At 44.7% G+C, this 19996-nt stretch overlaps 1 protein-coding gene across 8 annotated transcripts in view; it reads left to right on the top strand.

The window, feature by feature from the left end:
- Positions 1–19996, top strand: part of AKAP6 (A-kinase anchoring protein 6) — a 234271-nt gene that overhangs the window by 120765 nt on the left and 93510 nt on the right. For all 8 annotated transcript variants that reach the window (XM_056547013.1, XM_056547014.1, XM_056547006.1 and 5 more), the window contains one exon: positions 18478–18617. In XM_056547013.1, the coding sequence (XP_056402988.1) occupies positions 18478–18617 (140 nt within the window). The remainder of the gene's footprint in view (positions 1–18477; positions 18618–19996) is intronic.

Raw genomic sequence — 19996 nt, 5'->3', positions numbered from 1 at the left:
TGTGAAAATCCATTTTTTCTAATGTTGTCTAATGCTTTGCTAATTAAAGTGTGCATGTTAATTAAAGCAGAGGCTAATGTTAATTACCTATATTAATGGGATCCTGCATTGCACCTGCCTAAATCGCTGCCTTCATTTTTCAAAATATCTAAATTAAAACGTAATTTCTTTTCTTTCATCTTCATTTTTCTTTGCATATAAATAGTAGATAAAGCGCGTTAACCTCTAAAGCCCATTGCTATGGCAGAATTGCTTAAAAACTCGGTAGCCCAGTTTCATACGAAAACAATGTTGATATTAGGAACCAGTCAATTTAGAAAATTTTTACAACTAGTCTAAAAAGTTAGAGCAGTGTTTTCCAAACAGTGTGTCTCCAGCTGTTGCAGAACTACAACTCCCAGCATGCCCGGACAGCCTGTGGCAATCTCCAGCTCTGCCATAGCACTGCATAGAGCGGACGTGTCGGCTGCAGCTTCGTGCTGTGGTTGACGCAGCACTTTTCATGCAGAGAGCGCAGTGCCCCCCGGCGGGGGCCTAGCAGTTGGACCCCCCACGATCTGACACTTAGTCAGGATAAGTTTTTATAAACGGGTGTTCTTCTTTAACATGAAACCCTAATCCATTTACTTGCTGACAATGCAGTTCTTTTGAGAAAGAAGTTCTTAAAGGGGTTATCCAGGAAACGTAAAAAAAAAAGAGCCAGTTTCTTTAAAAAAACACTCCCCGTCTATTTTCAGATTGGGTGTGGTTCTGCAGCGTAGTGCCATTGAAATGAATGGAGCCAAGTTGTAATACCATACCCAACCTGAAGACAGACAGGGGGCAGTTTTTGAAAGAAATTATCTCTGTTTTTCGATTCCTGGTTTCCCTTTAATGATTTCCCATCAGTAGCAAAAGTAATAGGACCAATCAGGTATGGGCCTCCCTCTTTAAAGGGGAATTCCAGTTTTTGTTATTACATGTTTGCATATGAGCGTCTTTATATGAGATAGGGAATAAGTGAATGCAGCTCCGCTATATTTGTCTGTGTGTATGTGTACATATAGATGAATGCATATATGGTTACTGTGTTATCTTATTAGGCAATATGCCATTCTTAGGCTTTTTCCACACAGTATGAATTTTCTGTGCTTTTTTGTTGCACTGTTCTCACGATTTCGAGGTGATTTTAGCGCAGTCACTGCAAAAATGGTGCAATTTTACTGCACACCTCGTAGGAAATAGTGCCGTTTTGCCAAATTTGTGGAAAAGCACAACAGAAACATGGAAAAAATACACAGTGTGGACACAGCCTTAAAGCGTAGCTGTCATTTCAGGTGACTTTTCAGAATAACCTGCCCTGTGTGTGTGTGTACATGAGGAGCAGCACTATCTCAGAAGATTGCTGCTCTGCAGGCTTCATCTGTAACTTGTTATTCTCCCAGAGCTGATGGGCGGAGCTTCCTCCTCCCCCCTCCATAAACATTGTATTGTTTGTCTTGCAGATACAGGACAGAGCTTAGCTGATATTCAGGGAAAATTATTTGAGTGTCAGGAGAAGGGGGTATGGATGGAAAAAGTTTGATAACAGAAGAAATAAGCATTTTTTGTTATTAAGATATAATACATAGCTTCTTATATTTGCTTGTACTATTGATCCAAGTTAAATTTGTTCAAATGACTGTGCAAAGTTAAAGAAATATCTATTAAAGTTTCTAATACTTGTTCACATAATAAAAACATGCAATGCATCTAACTACAATTTACCTGCTTGTCCATGCTGCAAATACCCCCCCCCCCCCCAGTGTGCATCCTAAATGTTGCATTGGTGTAAGGGTCATGGCAGGTGGTGGATCCTCTGGGCCTGCTTGAATGATGACGTGAGCCGTGCCAGGGAGTGGAGCCTAAGGTGCCGCTGCGGGATGGTCTTACTGCGGCAGGCGGCACCCAGGTCGCTACCCCTGGCATGACTCGTCCACACAGGTTGCTGGGATGAAGCATAGTACAGAAGGGTAAGACAGGACGTGGTCAGGACAGCTGAAGGTCAGGGCAGGTGGCACAGTAACAGGGTCAGGTCACGGAACAAGGGTCAGGTACACGGATAGACAGGAACACAGTAGCTTTCTCTCAGGCACAAAGGCAACATAGATCCAGCACAGGGCAGGGGAGGTGCACACACTTATAGGGAAGGAACAGGTGATGACACTAATTAGGGTGTACTGGCCCTTTAAATCACAGAGCTCCGGCGTGCACGCCCTAGGAGGCGGGGGCTCGCGCACTGGGACTGAGAATACGGAAGACTAGGGAAGTGAGTGGTGGGCTGAAACTCGCATGAGGGCGTGTCCCACAATGCGAATCCCAGCCCCGCCAGCAGGGGGGTAGTGTTGCTCGCGAATATTCGCAATTCGAATTTTATTCGCGCATATCGCATATTCGCGAATTCGCGAATATTCGCGAATATAGCGCTATATATTCGTAATGACGAATATTATTTTTTTTTTTTTTCACAGTACACATCACAGTGATCTCCCCTATCTGCTTCCAGCTTATGTGGTGTAAGAAGGCTCTAATACTACTGTGTGAGACTGGTGTGCAAATTTTCGCATATGCGAAAATGTGCATATGCTAATTTTCGCATATGCGAATTTTCGCTTACACTAATTTTTGTACATACGAATTTTCGTATATGTTAATTTTCGCACACGCGTATATTCGCATATGCGAAAATAAAACGAGCATATTACGAATATGCGAATATTCGTGAATATGACGAATATTCGTCCATATATTCGCGAATATTCGCGAATTCGAATATGGCCTATGCCGCTCAACACTACAGCGGGGACATGACAGGAGAGTGCTCATGGCCAGCGAGTCTGGCCGGAGCGCTGACGTTACAATTGGGTTCTGGCCAATCTGCAAAGCCATTAGAGACAGTATCTAGTAATGTTCTAACCCCACTCAATAATTTGTTATAATTGGGAATATTTATATGCAAAGAACTTAGGTGCAGCTATGGTTTAGTAAGGGCTCATTCACGTGTGTCCGGCCTCTGTCATCTTTTCCCTCCATTGCTTGCTAAAAAGCACTGGAGGGAAACTAATGGTAGAACTGATCTCATTCATTTGAATCATTCCCAATTATTTGACAGTTCACAATCACCCGGTGTCTCAATTTGGACGTTGGATGGTTGGACACGCCGGACGGCACCAGACGGGAACGCAGCAAGAAACAATGGACGCCGGATGCTACACAACTGAAGACAACTGATGACAACTTGTCATCAGTTAAGGTATCAGTTGCGTCAAGATTTAGGCTGAGTTCCTCTATGCCAGATGCCGGACATATGTGAACCCAGCCTAATTTGCTCTTTTTACGCTAGATGACTTGCTGAAAGGAAGATGCAATTACACCCTAAGAAAATCTATTACAAATGTTTATACATACTAATGATTTATGCAAAAAAAAAAAATATATATATATATACATATATATATATATATATATATATATGATACATAAATTACACAATTTTTTCTTTTCTTTGACTAAGCTTACTATGACTAATACTTACTTCTAGACATCTTATCCCTTATGACCCCCACAATCTCCCTGCTGCACCTTGCATTCGTCACGTCCCCTCCAATAGACTTGCATTGAGGGGGCATTGCGGGGCGCGGACGTGATGTCACGGGCCTCCGCCCCGCATCGCCAGTTATCCGGCATGGAGCAAAGTTTGCTCCGTGCACCAGATGTCTGGGGTGCCGCAGCTGAGATTGCGGGGGTCCCACCACTGGATAGGGGATAAAATGTCTAGGGGCAGAGTACCCCTTTAAGTATTGTATGGGTTTATAATGTGTTATCTATGCCATAGTGGGGTTTTGTCGTTTCAGCACAGTTTTTCCAGCTTTATTTATGCACACATGGGGGGAGATTTATTAAAACCTGTGCAGAGGAAAAGTTGCCTAGTTGCCCATAGCAGCCAATCAGATCGCTTCTTTCATTTTGCAGAGGTCTTGTCAAAAATAAGGGATCTGATTAGTTGCTATGGGCAACTAGGCAACTTTTCCTCTGCACAATTTTTGACAAATCTCCCCCATGGTGTGGTCTTTGGGTAGTATTTGAGCACTGAATGGCATTACCACAGTATTTGAGAAGGATATGTTGGTCTTATTTGGACCATGATCATGATAATATTTAAGTACTTTATTGGGTGCACGTTGCGATTCTATTGGATATTCCTGGCGCATCTAACTATACATTTGAAAAAGATGATTGCCTTCTTAAAATAGAACTGTTCCGACAACAACTAGGGCAAGAGAAGCTTAGCATAAACACATTTTGGAAATAAATCCCATTAAACACCATACTTTGTCAGTCACATCACTTAAAAATATATTTTACTCTAGTGCACTGGCGACAGAGCTACACAAACCAAACACATTTGCTTCATATAGTATTGAGTAGTTACATAGGTTAAAAAAGACCATAGTCTATCAAGTTTAACTTATCTCTGTTCTAGATATGTGATCCAGAGAAAGGTAAAATACCCCCCTAGGAAATTCTGGTTAATATTCCCATCTGAAGAAGTTATCTTGTGGATAGGGGATAACAAGTTGATCTGTAGGGCTCCCAACAGCCCCGAGAACAGAAATATAATTTTCCCCGGAAATATTAGTAGATACCACGCATGCGCACACAGCGCTCCATTTATTCTCTGTGGGGGTCACCAAACATTGGTGAGTAAAGCACTCGGTTATCTCCGGCAGCTCCACAGACAATGCATGGGACAGTCATGACTTGCTTCTCCATTCCCATGTTAGACTTGGGGGGGTTGGAAAGTGCCCCAATCACAAACTGCAGATACTTAGAGATATCATAGCCAGCAATGCAGCCAGAAGTTATAGACCGACCACGCCTGGCAACTGTGAAAAAAAAGTTGCCCAGGATGGGACCCAAGTTCGCTACTTACCTGAACTTCTAGTAGACCAAGGAAAACTTTATTGTCTATATAGGAAACTCAAACCTAATCACTGCCTGAGGCGGGATACCACGGGATACCACTGTGACCAGTGATTTGCTGAGCGGCAATATGACCTATTGGGCCCCAGCACCCGGACGTGAAGTTCCGGTTCTGGGGTCCACGTAACACATCCTTACATCTGCGTTGGACACCAGATGGAAACCCCAAACCCCATTAAAGTCAATGGGGTCTTTCAGGATCTGTTGGTGTCTGTCATGTTATAATTACGTCTTGTGAATGGAATCAGCGATGAAGACCCTGAGCATAGTCTCTCACAAAGATGTGAATGTAGACTCAGGCATACGTCCCACTTTGCAATTTACTGTATCTTATAAGAAAATAATGCCTAATTCTTTACTTATGAGTTGCACACAAAATCCATCTTCAGAGATAAAATAAATTATCAACTCATGGAGGGATCAAGTTACGTACTGCCTAAGTCTATAGTATGAAAGCTCTGCCTTATGTGTCTCTATTACTCTCACTGCATCTCCTCCTCTTTATCACTGTCACCTTTTTGTAGACTTCTACTGGCAGCATGTAATCTAAATGTCATGATAGGGGGGCAGAGAGTAGGGAGATAGTGAGCCCTAACTGTCCCTACAACCACTGTCCCTTCCTATTGCCCATCCGTCCTAAATGACTGATCGACAGCCAACGAGGAAAGACCCTATACTGCGCTGAAGTGCATGGGCATGAGAGTAAAACAAAACAAACTGTACATGTCGGGAAACAAGTCAGGAACATAATGGGAAAACTAGGCAGAATACAGCATACTAACAAATAGTTCAAGAACCAGGATCAAGATTAACGGCAGACATGATAATATGAACAAGACTTGATATGAGGATAAGTATACAGCAGACAAAACCAGGAGGTGCAGGTGATGAACAGGTTAACTGAATGTCAGAACACTAAATGGGTCAGGAAATCAAGAGCACTGTTCAAACTGGACTCCGAACAAGAAACACACTTGACACCCCACTCCAATCATGGAGGGTCAACAATACTAAAGCCGAATAGGCTTCTAGCTAGCGGGCACACTCACTAGGAGGAAAAAAAAATCCAAGATACATGAAACACGAATACAGGCACATGACTAACTCACTCCTAGATAGACGGATTAGCACAAGGCTCAGAACAGGATTCTATCCTAGGAGATACAGGATCAAACAAGGCCAAAACAGGACTGACAAATGCACAGTGTGGACACGGACTTAGGAAACACAAAGGAGAATGAACCATACACGAATACTAAAAACTGACAAAGGCACTAAAATAAGTCAAGCTAAAATCTATATTAAATAACTAGGACATGGAGCCATGGCTAACTAATGACATTAGTGTACACACTCATACACAGACATAACAAAATAATGAAAACTAGGTCTGAGTAACAGGTGTTCTTACCAGCCCAGAGCATTACCTGAAGAGGCCTTATATACGCTTCCAGTGCTAAAGGGCTGGAAGGTTAACTCTTCGCAAACCAAGGAGAAGAAACACAGAAACTGTTCAGACATAAACATAATGTCTGAACAAGACCCAAAGCAGAATAATGCAAAATACAGATAAACAGACATTACACTAAACACTCAGTAAATTAATCGGTCTTGTCTTTAAAAACAGATTTCAGTAGTGGACTTGCAGTGTTCATCGCTGAGGGAAGAAGTAGCTCATAAGTGGACAAAGAGGCATTTTCTCTAATAAGATATTTTAGAAAGTTACTCATGTTCACTTGTACTAATGATTTATGCAAAGTTTGTAATAAGGACAGTGCCCATTTAGGTTAAGGACTGTATCAGAAATGAGTACACGTTCAGCATTATATTTTTGGTCACTCAGCTTAATTTAATTTGCTCATTGTTTTCTCATTTTTAGCCTTTGGGACCTGTGTACAATGTCTTTCGAAATAATTTTGGTCAGAGAAAATGGCCACACAGCAGATTTCATTTTCACAGATTATAAGCAATTTGGAACAAGTATTATGAATTGTTGTGCATCTGCCAAAATCATTTACTAAGACATGGGACATGGTGCATTTTAAGAAAGGTCATCAATAACATGGACAAATCCAAAAACCTGGACAAATCCCACAAGTGTTAGGCTATTTTATCTTACACACTCTTACGTAATGAAAAAAAAAGTGGCTCTTTTTCCAGATTACAGATGAAAATGTGAGCATAAAATACACATTGCTTAAAGCATATAAATATTGCTTAAAGCAATATAAACCTGACATACTTATGTAATTGTGATGTCCCAGTACGGAATATGCATCTCACAGTCCTATCAGCTTGAGTCCCTGCACGTCCCCAGGGCTCACCTGCATTGTACCCCTATAATCTGTATAATTGTATATTATGTGTAAAGGACCTTTGAGATGGTCAAATGGTTATTGATCATATGATAATGGTTGTCACATGTTAAAGTCACATGTTTTGTTACCCAGAGAGCACCACGTAACCAGATGACCCGCAGCTAGCCTATGGGCTCCTTGCTCAGCCCCCCTTTATAAGGAGGAACTACAATCTCTCTCTTCCACCTCACTTTCTGCTGAGGTCAAATCCAGTCCAGAAGTCTCAGAGCCAGTGTCCAGCACATCTGGAGGCCTCAAACCAAAATTACAGCCACAAGACAGTATGTCAAGTCATCTCTGTCTGCTGTCACTATCTTCAGTCAAGTCAAGTCTATTATAGTCAGCGTGGTTGTCCTAAAGTCTGTCAATGTCACTGCAAGTCCCAGCAAGCTGCGAGGTCCCCTGTGCTACTCGTCACCTCTCTGGGATCCTGGCCTAGCTGTAAAGGCTGTCCCATCTGTCTACCTCAGTAAAGCTACCATTAAAGCTACCGTTAACCCTGACTTGGCCTTGGACTCTTATGTGCCCTGCCTAGCTAGGACTAGGTGCTACAGTTCGAGTGGTTCTCTGTAAAAACCACACCCTGGCGTCACAAACACTTAGGACACGAACACCATCTGCCCCTGGGCAATACCATCTGCCCCATACACCTCATCACACCCCGTGGCTCACCAAATAATGCTTAATAAATAGTGAAATTAGTGAAATGTCCCATTTTATAGGGTCCCACCTGTCACACTAAAAATGCAGTTTAACCTGTGGGTAGCCTGTAACAGAGCAGGATTAGCTGAGCAGATTAATTTACATATCTGTTAAAAAAGAATAAGAGCTAACAATTTTTGTTGTTTATTCTGGACTAAGGGCAAGTTTGCCCCCTGTATGCCGGACCACCTTTAAGTAGTTTGTCCCAAGTAGGTAAGACCCTCTGTAGATAGTGTGCCTCCTGTATGTAGGACTCCCTCCCTGTAGGTAGTTTGTCTCCTGTATGTAGGAGCTCCCTGCAAAGTACATTTTCTCCATATAGGTAGGAACTGTAGGTAGTTTGCCCCCTGTAGGTAGCCCACTCGAGTTACCTATATCTGTAGGTAGGACCCCTCTGAAGAATAAAAAGAAAAAAAAAAACACATACTCACCTCAGCTCCCCTGCAGTCACCGCTGTCTTCTCCTGCATCTTCCTGCAGTCACTAGAGGCCAGGTGTGTCTCCCATCGGGACATGTACAATGACGCCACTGGTTGTGCACATCCAGGAGTAACAGACGTTCAGGCCACTAGTCGCTACAGGCAGTGTCACTAGAGGTCGGAAGCTACTTGGGATTTTATAGCCTAGGATGCTCTTGGGCACCTGTGGCAAGTCACAGGTATCCTAGCGCATCGTGTCTGTATCTTCCCCTCCAATTTTCCACAGCACTTCAGTGGGAAACTACTTGTCTTTGGCCTTGGCAGGCCAGGCGGATGATGCAGGAGTTTCCCTACCCCTGCCATAGAGGAAGACTGGACCTTTACTCAGATTCTCATACCAAAAAGATTTGCTGTTAAATTTGTGGCATAAATGGCAAAAATATTTGGCACACTCCATTAGACTTCAGATATTCTCCCTTAAAATCCCTCTTTTAAAGGGAACCTAGCATGAGATTTTACCACATATATAATGTGTAACAACACGTTATGTATAGTAAAATTCCACTTCCTCACTTTCCCTGGGAGATGTTCCTGCCCGCAGGGATGGTGAGGTTATGAAGTTTGAAAGTATTTCCTGCTGGGCGGGGAGCTATACTTATATACACCAAAGAAAGGAGAAAGTCATTAACACACTCAAAAATAATATTAAAATATAAAGTTTTATTAACAATTAAATTAAAACAATACACACACAAAATATGGAAAGTGGAACAGAAAACTAGAAATAATAGCATGTGAACCAAATCACAATAAATCACAGAATGTAATAGGCATAATAATATTGCATCAGGGGGTAGGGTGGTGTAAACATATACAGACGGTCACCTTTTTAACCCCTTAAGGACTCAGGGTTTTTCAGTTTTTGCACTTTCGTTTTTTCCTCCTTACCTTTTAAAAATCATAACCCTTTCAATTTTCCACCTAAAAATCCATATTATGGCTTATTTATTGTGTCACCAATTCTACTTTGCAGTGACATTAGTCATTTTACCCAAAAATTCACGGCGAAACGGTAAAAAAAATCATTGTGCGACAAAATCTTAGTGGCTTCCGTTTCTACGCAGTGCATATTTTGGTAAAAATTTTACCTTATCATTATTCTGTAGGTCCATACGGTAAAATGATCCCCTACTTATATAGATTTGATTTTGTCGTACTTCTGGAAAAAATCATAACTACATGCAGGAAAATTTATATGTTTAAAAATGTCATTTTCTGCCCCCTATAACTTTTTTTTTTCCACGTACAGGGTGGTATGAGGGCTAATTTTTTGCACCGTGATCTGAAGTTTTTATCGGTATGATTTTTGTTTTGATCTGACTTTTTGATCACTTTTTATTCATTTTTTAATGGTATAAAAAGTGACCAAAATGCGCTTTTTTGGACTTTGGAATTTTTTTGCGCGTACGCCATTGACCGTGCGGTTAAATTAACGATATATTTTTATAGTTCGGACATTTACGCACGCGGCGATATCACATATGTTTATTTTTATTTTTATTTACACTGTTTTATTTTTTTCTATGGGAAAAGGGGGGTGATTCAAACTTTTATTAGGGAAGGGGTTAAATGACCTTTATTAACACTTTTTTTTTTTTTTTTTTTGCAGTGTTACAGGTCCCATAGGGACCTGTAACACTGCACACACTGATCTCTTACACAGATCACTGGCGTGTATTAACACGCCTGTGATCAGTGTTATCGGCGCTTGACTGCTCCTGCCTGGATCTCAGGCACGGAGCAGTCATTCATCGATCGGACACCGAGGAGGCAGGTAAGGGCCCTCCCGGTGTCCTGTAAGCTGTTCGGAACGCCGCGATTTCACCGCGGCGGTCCCGAACAGCCCGACTAACTAGCCGAGATAGTTTCACTTTCACTTTAGAAGCGACGGTCAGCTTTGACCGCCGCTTCTAAAGGGCTAATACCGCACATTGCCGCGATCGGCGATGTGTGGTATTAGCCGTGGGTCCCGGCCGTTGATGAGCGCCGAGACCGACGTAAATATACGTCCTGCTTCGTTAAGGGGTTAAAGGGGTACTCCCCTGGAATTTTTTTTTAAATCATCTGGTGCCAGAAAGTTAAACAGATTTGTAAATTACTTCTATTAAAAAAATCTTAATCTTTCCTGCACTTATCAGCTGGTCTATGCTCCACAGGAAGTTCTTTTCTGTTTGAATTTCTTTTCTAGTCTGACCACAGTGCTTTCTGCTTACACATCTGTCCATTTTAGGAACTGTCTGGAGCAGAATAGGTTTGCTATGGGGATTTGCTTGTACTCTGGACAGTTCCTAAAATGGACAGAGGTGTTAGCAGAGAGCACTGTGGTCAGACAGAAAGGAAATTCAAAGAGAAAATAACAGCAGCTGATAAGTATTGAAAGGATTAAGATTTTTAAATAGAAGTAATTTACAAATCTGAAAAAACTATGTAGGTGTGTGCAGCTCACAACTATTACGCACCGAGGTCAAACTGGGCAAGCAACTATACCTTAATTGCTAGAAAAGGAAAACCAAAAAATACAGTGTAGCCCGGACCTTCTAGGTGAGTATAAAATGGATATACGTGGATCGTGCTTCAATAATAATTATCATTTATTTATAAAATATAGATAAGATTTCGACACTTCTCACAGGGCCCTTGTGAGAAGAACATACATATTAAAAGGCAACCTAACAATGTATTAGGCAATAGTATTAAAATTATAAACTTGGCATAGAGTAATAGAATGAAATAGCAGAGTAAGATCTGTACCATGCAAATATATTAGAGAGTTGCTCTTCTAGATATTTAGGGTAAATATGTCCCTTTTAGATACAGTAGCAAACAGTCTGTGTTATTAGAAATTGTTACCGGTCTGTAAATTGTAGCTCAGGCGGTGGATATTGCTCCCGCAATGGCTGAGTGTCCGTGGTGTGCACAGTTCACTGTGCGGTGCTTCCAATTGTAAGCCTGGTCCAGTAGGGTCTGAGCGTGGTGGCAGTCGCTGTCGGCTAAGGCGCTGGCAGGCGCCGAAGATCGTAGTGGTGTCCGGGGACTGCTGGCGCTGGCGTGCGCTAGAGTTGGTATTCCTCACCGCTTTGTTAGTTGGTAGACAGGACCATGTACTGGAGGGCTGGAAGTTCACCTCGTGGTGCCGGCGTCTGACGTCAGAGCCGGGATGGCTACACCAGGATAGTTGCACCGGGATGGATCTGAACTGCTGAACCGGGTAGGTAGCAGAGTGAGAGCGCTAATGATGGTACAGTTCATGAAGGGTAACTGGCCATAAAATTTGGGCACAGTTCAAGTACTACTATGCCAGTAGATAATGACTAGACGCGTTTCAGGGTTGTATAATATAACCCTTTCCTCAGTAGTCTAGCGTCTAGTCGTTATCTACTGGCATAGTAGTACTTGAACTGTGCCCATAGTAGTACAGTGAACTGTGCACACCACGGACACTCAGCCATTGCGGGAGCAATATCCATCGCCTGAGCTACAATTTACAGACCGGTAACAATTTCTAATAACACAGACTGTTTGCTACTGTATCTAAAAGGGACATATTTACCCTTAATATCTAGAAGAGCAACTCTCTAATATATTTGCATGGTACAGATCTTACTCTGCTATTTCATTCTATTACTCTATGCCAAGTTTATAATTTTAATACTATTGCCTAATACATTGTTAGGTTGCCTTTTAATATGTATGTTCTTCTCACAAGGGCCCTGTGAGAAGTGTCGAAATCTTATCTATATTTTATAAATAAATGATAATTATTATTGAAGCACGATCCACGTATATCCATTTTATACTCACCTAGAAGGTCCGGGCTACACTGTATTTTTTAATTTACAAATCTGTTTACCTTTCTGGTACCAGTTGATTTATAAAAAATGTTTTCCAGGGGAGTACCCCCTTTAAACCTTTGTAACAAATGGGCAGTAGGATGCTAAAAATACATAATCCCCAATCAGGAAATAGCAACCAATGATATATAGGTCATATACAGGATTTCCCAATACAGTGCATGGTCCCTCAGGACCTAACACCACACTCACCCATAACGCAACACTGCTAGATACACGGTAAGGCACTGAATGCACGTTTTCATGTCTTCCTCAGGGGCATAACCTGCTCCGCTTACCACTGCTCTCATATGCCCCCATCGTTGACTGCTCATATCCGTAACGCCAGTGTGTTGTCACCACGTCTGCAAGCGCAACCGCCTCACATTGGTGACACAGTGTGCACACGGTGCTGTATTTACATAGTCCCGTCCTCTCTGGCCATAATCACGCCCTAAGAAGATGAAGCACAACTATGACACGGACCGAGGCCGGACTGTCAATCATGTGAAAGCATGATTACAGCCGGAGCAGATAGTACTAGCTAAGTATAGCTCCCCTCCCAGGGGACTAGGGGGGAAACTTTCAAACTTCATATCCTCACCATCCCATGCTAGGTTCCCTCTAGGGAAAGAATACAGTATTTCTGTACATATAAAGGCAAGGAAGTCCTGCAACTCAGAGTATTATCAGGCTCCGTGCAGTGCCACTCAGGCTTTGTGCCAGTCTACGTGAGTCCTTACTGTTAAGTATTGATTTGCCATTTCTGGGAAAGTGATAACTACTTGGCAGCATTCATGGCCTATATTAATTGTTACGCCTAGCGCTCCGGGTCCCCGCTCCTCCCCGGAGCGCTCACGGCGTCTTTCTCCCTGCAGCGCCCCGGTCAGTCCCGCTGACCGGGAGCGCCGCACTGTCATGGCCGTTGGGGATGCGATTCGCACAGCGGGACGCGCCCGCTCGCGAATCGCATCCCAGGTCACTTACCCGTCCCGGTCCCCTGCTGTCATGTGCTGGCGCGCGCGGCTCCGCTCTCTAGGGCGCGCGCGCGCCAGCTCTCTGAGATTTAAAGGGCCAGTGCACCAATGATTGGTGCCTGGCCCAATTAGCTTAATTGGTTCCCACCTGTTCCCTGGATATATCTAGTCTCCTCCCTTGCACTCCCTGGCCGGATCTTGTTGCCTTAGTGCCAGTGAAAGCGTTTAGTGTGTCCAAAGCCTGTGTACCTGAACTTTGCTACCCATCCTGACTACGAACCTTGCCGCCTGCCCCCGACCTTCTGCTACGTCTGACCTTGCTTCTGCCTACTCCCTTGTACCGCGCCCATCTTCAGCAGCCAGAGAGGTGAGCCGTTGCTAGTGGATACGACCTGGTCACTACCGCCGCAGCAAGACCATCCCGCCTTGCGGCGGGCTCTGGTGAAAACCAGTAGTGGCTTAGAACCGGTCCACTAGCACGGTCCACGCCAATCCCTCTCTGGCACAGAGGATCCACTACCTGGAAGCCGAATCGTGACAGTAGATCCGGCCATGGATCCCGCTGAGGTGCCGCTGCCAAGTCTCGCTGACCTTACCACGGTGGTCGCTCAGCAATCGCAGCAGATTGCCCAACAAGGACAGCAGCTGTCGCAGTTGACCGCCACGTTACAGCAACTTCTGCCTCTGCTACAGCAGCAACCATCTCCTCCGCCAGCTCCTGCACCTCCTCCGCAGCGAGTGGCCGCTCCTAGCCTCCGCTTGTCCCTGCCGGACAAATTTGATGGGGACTCCAGACTCTGCCGTGGATTTTTGTCTCAGTGTTCCCTGCATATGGAGATGATGTCGGACTTGTTTCCTTCAGAACGGTCTAAGGTGGCGTTCGTAGTAAGCCTTCTCTCAGGAAAGGCCTTGTCTTGGGCCACACCGCTCTGGGACCGCAATGATCCTGCCACAGCCACAGTCCAGGCCTTCTTCACTGAACTCCGGAGTGTCTTCGAGGAGCCAGCCCGAGCTTCTTCTGCCGAGACTGCCCTGCTGAACCTGGTCCAGGGTAATTCTTCCGTTGGCGAGTATGCCGTACAATTCCGTACTCTTGCTTCAGAATTATCCTGGAATAACGAGGCTCTCTGCGCGACCTTTAAAAAAGGCCTATCCAGTCGCATCAAGGATGTGCTGGCCGCACGAGAGATTCCTGCCAATCTGCAAGAACTCATCCATTTAGCTACCCGCATTGACATGCGTTTTTTTGAGCGACACCAAGAGCTCCGCCAGGAAAAAGACTTAGATCTCTGGGCACCTCTCCCACAGTATCCGTTGCAATCTACGCCTGGGCCTCCCGCCGAGGAGGCCATGCAAGTGGATAAGTCTCGCCTGACCCAGGAAGAGAGGAATCGTCGCAGGGAAGAAAATCTCTGTCTTTACTGTGCCAGTACCGAGCATTTCTTGGTGGATTGCCCTATCCGTCCTCCACGCCTGGGAAACGCACGCACGCACCCAGCTCACGTGGGTGTGGCGTCTCTTGGTTCCAAGTCTGCTCCTCCACGTCTCACGGTACCCGTGCGGATTTCTGCTTCAGCCAGCTCTTCTCTCTCAGCCGTGGCCTGCCTGGACTCTGGAGCTTCTGGAAATTTTATTCGAGAGTCCCTAGTGAATAAATTCCGCATTCCGGTGACCCGTCTTGTCAAGCCACTCCACGTTTCCGCGGTCAACGGAGCCAAGTTGGATTGCACCATACGTTTCCGCACGGAGCCCCTTCTTATGAGCATCGGATCTCATCATGAGAGGATTGAACTTTTGGTCCTCCCCAATTGCACCTCGGAAATTCTCCTTGGACTTCCCTGGCTTCAACTTCATTCCCCTACCCTGGATTGGTCCACTGGGGAGATCAGGAGTTGGGGGTCCTCTTGTTCCAAGAACTGTCTAAAACCGGTTCCCAGTACTCCCTGCCGTGACCCTGTGGTTCCTTCTGTATCCGGTCCCCCTAAGGTCATTAAGGACTCTGCCTGCCACAGGAAATGCCCTTCCCCCCCTCCCAGTCCCGTCAGCCAAGCCTCTGTGCCACCCCATGGCCCCCGTCCTGGTGTCACACTGCCCCATGCCAGGCCTCGCCCTCTGCCCTCCCTCCCCATTCCCACTCCTGCTGTACTGCCTGCCGTTGAGGAAAACCTCCATTCTTTCCAGGTGTCCTCATCCCAGGGGAGGCAGTTACCGGGCAAAGAGAAGGGGAGACCTAAGGGGGGGGGTACTGTTACGCCTAGCGCTCCGGGTCCCCGCTCCTCCCCGGAGCGCTCACGGCGTCTTTCTCCCTGCAGCGCCCCGGTCAGTCCCGCTGACCGGGAGCGCCGCACTGTCATGGCCGTTGGGGATGCGATTCGCACAGCGGGACGCGCCCGCTCGCGAATCGCATCCCAGGTCACTTACCCGTCCCGGTCCCCTGCTGTCATGTGCTGGCGCGCGCGGCTCCGCTCTCTAGGGCGCGCGCGCGCCAGCTCTCTGAGATTTAAAGGGCCAGTGCACCAATGATTGGTGCCTGGCCCAATTAGCTTAATTGGTTCCCACCTGTTCCCTGGATATATCTAGTCTCCTCCCTTGCACTCCCTGGCCGGATCTTGTTGCCTTAGTGCCAGTGAAAGCGTTTAGTGTGTCCAAAGCCTGTGTACCTGAACTTTGCTACCCATCCTGACTACGAACCTTGCCGCCTGCCCCCGACCTTCTGCTACGTCTGACCTTGCTTCTGCCTACTCCCTTGTACCGCGCCCATCTTCAGCAGCCAGAGAGGTGAGCCGTTGCTAGTGGATACGACCTGGTCACTACCGCCGCAGCAAGACCATCCCGCCTTGCGGCGGGCTCTGGTGAAAACCAGTAGTGGCTTAGAACCGGTCCACTAGCACGGTCCACGCCAATCCCTCTCTGGCACAGAGGATCCACTACCTGGAAGCCGAATCGTGACAGTAATCCATTGTCATTTTTGAGAAACCTTTTGTCAATGGAGCAAATTTAACGACAGAGCAGATTTAACTCCGGAACAGCTGATTTGACACTTAACAAATGTATAAAACAAGTCAATTAAAAAGATCCTATTTACAGGTTACATCGAAACTTAAGGGTAGTGCTCTTCGTTCCTGTCCTGACATCTTGTGTTATGAGAACGAGAAACCCGTCGTGCAAATGTATTGTGTAATAATGATATTCAAATTGATAAATAATTGAAAAATTCTGCCCTCCTCTCTATTAACCCTCATAATGAAATCTCTTCTGCCTCGCCCCCAAGTTGTTCAACGTGCAGAAAGAAGACATATTTCCTTTCTTCATCGACCACAAATCTTAGACTTCCCTTCTCCAGGAGGATGAGAAATTTAATATAACAAAAGGCATGTTCCAAGCCCGGTTGTATTATGCATTGGGCCTCAGTATCTGAGCGAATGTAAATAGCGTTTTATTTAAAACATCTGTCCGCAGTGGGATAGAAGAATGCGCGTGTCTGCAGTCCAGCTGTTGACTTTTAATGCTTTGAATAATAATAAAATAAAAAAACCCTGGTGAAATCCTCAAATCCCCAGGACAAGAATGCAGTATTCAGGATCCAACCAGCGGGTGTCCAAGACAAAAGCTGCCTCGGATTTTTATCTGTTCCAGTGCTGCCACTCTACTTTCTAAGTCCGAATCAGACGTATTTTATATAGAGGGTTCAGATGAGGCAGATAGGCATGGGCGAGATCAGATTCCGGAGAGATGTGTAACCGAAGCCGACTTTCCCCTCAGGACTATTTGAGGACAGAAGAAAGTTATCAGAGATGTTGAGTAGATGTATATGGGGGAGATTTATCAAAACCTGTCCAGAGAAAAAGTTGCCCAGTTGCCCATAGCAACCAATCAGCTCGCTTCTTTCATTTTCCAGAGGCCTTGTTAAAAATGAAAGAAGCGATCTGATTGGTTGCTATGGGCAACTGGGCAACTTTTCCTGTGGACAGGTTTTGATAAATCTCCCCCTATATCTTTATACAATGGGGATGAAACTGAGTGCACATAAGAGATCCCGTACAGATTTGGCATAGAAGTGCAGATTCCGAAATAGTGAAACTTGACACATTCTCTGTCACTATTACAAATAAGGAACATAAATCCTTAACTAAAAATTAGCTGCATACATTGTAGTAAACAGGTATTTCCTCACAACTACTGGTTACCAAGTGTCACTGATGGGGGAATTGCCAACATCCAAAGGTAGAAGGTACGAAGAACATGGCACTCACCATCATGTCGTGTTGATCACGGTATGTTTACTGTGGCATCAAAGTAAAAACATTGGATCAATCTGGCTGACATGCCAAGGTAGGAGATGCAGGGGCAACGTAGGCAAGATAGGCTACGTCGGTTTTGCATCAAATGACGCTTATTTCGGCCTTGGTGGACGGAAGAAGCGTAATTTGATGTGAAATGGATTTTGCCTACCTTGCCCCTGCACCACCTCCCGTGGCGCGTCAGCCAGATTGATCCAATGTTTTTACTGTGATGCCACATTAAGCATACAGTGATCAAGATGACATCATGGTGGGTACCATGTTATTCCTTCCTTCTACCTATGGATTTTTGTTTTATGAAGTATCTGCTTCTGAAATAGAGAACCCGCGATATTAGCTGTCTGTTTATCCTTAGGCTATGTTCACACAGTCGAAATTGTGCAGAATATTCCACACGGATTTTCAGAGTCCCATTGATCGTTCACACGGTGGAATTTCCCGTCCGAAACATCTGGCGAGGAAATTCAGAGTCTGGCTTTCGCAGAAAGAGTAGTCAAGTCTATTCTTTCTGAAGAGTCTGCAAGGAAATGCATTGCCGTCTATGAGACAGCGCATTTCCGAGCTGTCCTATAGTCCGCCAGCTAGTCAAATGTGCGGACCTGTCAAATCTTTGCTAATTTTTCGCCCAAGTACACATAGCCTTATAGTGGACTCCTGGGTTCATAAGCTAAGTTAACACCTAATTTTACCACTTACCCTTGTTGTTGGGACATTGCGTTGTCAGTTGTTTGCGGTGACTAAGTAATATGATCTTTTTATTTTTTTGTAAAAACGGGTTGCATATTGTCTTTGTTTAGAACCAATTACCTATCTGTTCTTTTTACTTCCCAGGTGAATGAACCGACCAGTTGCTTGCAGGCTCAGAGAGATGCCATAACCAAGATGTCACTGCAGCTGAGCAGCACCGAGTATACCGAGAAAAGCCATCACTCAGAGCCGCCCACACTGAAATGTAGCTTGAGATGTGACAGGTGAGGACACAGGATCAAATAACCACAGTCTCAAAAGCCTATTATGTGCAGTTTTTATTCCAGAAATTAAACCTAAGGACCCTAACATACTACGGAATTTCCGCTTGTAGCAGCCTCTCATTATTTTCAATGGGATTCTGCTGTTCTGTTCCATGGAAATTCTGCATTCCGGTCTCCACCGATAAAATGAACATGTTTATCACATGAAACTGCATTGCCATCAATGAGGACTATGCCTTATCAATGAGGACTATGCCTCACCAATGAGGACTTGGCCTTATGTCTGTGTGGACATTAGCACAGATTTCGCCTGCTAACCTTCACCAGGGATTACTCCAAATGGAAATTCTGTATTGTCCCTTATATAGAGCCCTTATAGTGTAACATGTACCAATTTCCGAACCTGCTATGATTATTACGCTGATATAAATGCCAGATCATTGTCCATAGAACAGTTATTGCTATCTCATTTGAAATATGGAAACCAACCCATACATGCATTAGCACAGAGTAGGTAAACACTGCTGGGGTTTTTTTTAATTCTGAAAACATGGCTCCTCTTATCCATGGTTGTGTCTGGTCTTAAGCTCAGCTCAACTGAAGTAAATATGACTTTGCCGCAATACCACACACAGCCTGTGGACAAGTGTGGCACTATTTTTGGAAGAAAGCAGCCATGTATTTAGTCCTGGATAATCCCTTAAAGGAATTGTCTACTAACTTGCTTAGGCAGAGCTTAAAAAATTAAGATGTACTTACTTGCCCTTTGTTCAGCTGTTCAGTTGTAACCTGGTCCTGTTGTGCAGCCTGGTCTTGCTTCTGACACAAGAAAGTGCCAGCTCTGCCAATCACTGACTGCCGTGGTGTCTCGCCTCAGTAAGAACTTTCTTGTTTCGACACCAGGTACTGTGCAGCGGGACCGGGCATTGGTGGTGGTGGAGGAGTAGGTGAGTAGACCTTTCTTTATTTTTAAGATCTGCCTGAGCGGGGGAGTTTTATTATAACCTGTGTAAAGAAAAAGTTGGCCAGTTGCCCATGGCAACCAATCAGATCACTTATTTTATTTTTTAAAAGGCCTCTGAAAAATGAAAGAAGCGATCTGACTGGTTGCTATGGGCAACTGGTAAACATTTCCTCTACACAGGTTTTGATAAATCTCCCACATTGTTATATAAAAGTATTGATATGTCTGGACATTATGTCAAAAGTTTTTCCGCATGACAGTGATGTTTTAACCCTTTCCCATCCCATATATTTACATAATGCGGCTAGTAAGATAAGTACGTATGGGGCGGAATACTGTCTCCATCCCACTGCATACCGGGCAGCCCCTGGCTACTGAAATCAGCTGGCATGTAAAAGCCGGCATGTGGAGATTG

The sequence above is a fragment of the Hyla sarda genome, chromosome 11 (assembly GCF_029499605.1).
Source record: "Hyla sarda isolate aHylSar1 chromosome 11, aHylSar1.hap1, whole genome shotgun sequence".
In the NCBI taxonomy this organism is placed as follows: Eukaryota; Metazoa; Chordata; class Amphibia; order Anura; family Hylidae; genus Hyla; species Hyla sarda.
This window is presented reverse-complemented; position numbering and strand designations above follow the sequence as displayed.